Genomic DNA, 1,296 nt, shown 5'->3' with positions numbered 1-1,296 from the left:
GATGGATAGATGGATGTGGATGAATGGAAGGATGGATAATGGATGGATGATGGATGATGGATAGAAGGATGGATGACATGAGTGGTTGGATAGATGTAGATGAATGGAAGGATGGATGATGGATGTGGATGGATAAAAGGATGGATGATGGATAGAAGGATGGATAATGGATGATGGATGGATAGATGGAAGGATGGAAGGATGGATGACAGATGGGTGGATGCATGGATGTGGATGAATGGAAGGATGGGTACATGATGGATGAATGAATAGATAGATGTGGAGGATGGAAGGAAGAATGGGTAGGTGCATAGATGATTGACTGGATGATTGGATGGATGGTTGGGTGGGTGGGTGGATGATTGGATGGTTGGAGGGATGAGTTTATTAGTCTGAAATCCTTCCTGTTACCTTCCTAGTAGAAGAGACAATATTTTTTTTATGAAACGGTGCAGGAGCCTAACACCTGTGGTGTGGGGTGCTGGGATGCCCTTCAAAAGGCCAAGCACCTGTCTCCCTCCTGCTGCCCTTGACTGATGGAGAATATGTGTCGGCCAAGCCTGCATAGCCGAGATACCCTCCCATGGGACTTTCTGCTGTCTGGCCTCCTGGATGCAGCAGCCCAGCCGCTCTGCAGGGAGCGTGGCGTCTCCCGTCTTCAGTTTTGTCTGGGAGGCTCGAGTTGGTGTTGGCCTTGGTCCCTGAGGCCCTGAGCCTGAGACCTACAGGCCTGAAATTGCCTCTGGCCTCTCCCGCCTGGAGGCTCCTGTTTTATTCCATCTGTGTTTATCTGTTTCTCTAGGAACCGAGGCCCCTCACCACGGGAAGGTGCCAGTTTTACTCCAGTGGGGTGGGGTACTTGTACGACGTCTACCAGACAGAGGTGAGCAGGAGCACCGACATTCACGTGGGTTTTGCTCCGCTAACCCCACTGACCCCATGTGGTTTTCCCTGTGCATAGGCACGGTCTGAGTATTTCGATTCTAATAGTTCCTTGGGGTCTCCCGTGCGGCTGGTGAGCCGTCAGTGCCCCCTGTGTTTTGGGCCTTGATGCTTCTATGTGCTATATTTCACTCTGGAGTCAGAGCTCCAGACTTACTTTGTTAAATCACAGCAGTCTCCGAGTTCATGTGTCCGGTTCTGTGTGGCTCTTCCAATTAGCACTTTTCTAACTTAATTATTGCAATAAGAAGCAAGGATAATACGTTTACAGTGTCCGAGAAACTTCTGGATTTCCCTGAGCCACCGACAGCGGCAGGCAGTGTGACCTCATTTCTCTTTCCAGGTGAGTGAGAT

At 50.0% G+C, this 1,296-nt stretch overlaps 1 protein-coding gene across 1 annotated transcript in view; it reads left to right on the top strand.

Moving 5' to 3' along the window:
* TMEM255B (transmembrane protein 255B) overlaps positions 1-1,296 on the top strand; it is a 43,275-nt gene that overhangs the window by 27,078 nt on the left and 14,901 nt on the right. Inside the window, exon 5 of the mRNA XM_011979420.1 lies at positions 803-887. Coding sequence (XP_011834810.1) covers positions 803-887 — 85 coding nt within the window. The remainder of the gene's footprint in view (positions 1-802; positions 888-1,296) is intronic.

The sequence above is a fragment of the Mandrillus leucophaeus genome, unplaced genomic scaffold (genome assembly GCF_000951045.1).
Source record: "Mandrillus leucophaeus isolate KB7577 unplaced genomic scaffold, Mleu.le_1.0 Scaffold201, whole genome shotgun sequence".
NCBI lineage: Eukaryota > Metazoa > Chordata > Mammalia > Primates > Cercopithecidae > Mandrillus > Mandrillus leucophaeus.
Note: the sequence above shows the minus strand (reverse complement) of the source record. Positions and strands in the feature narration are given on the sequence as shown.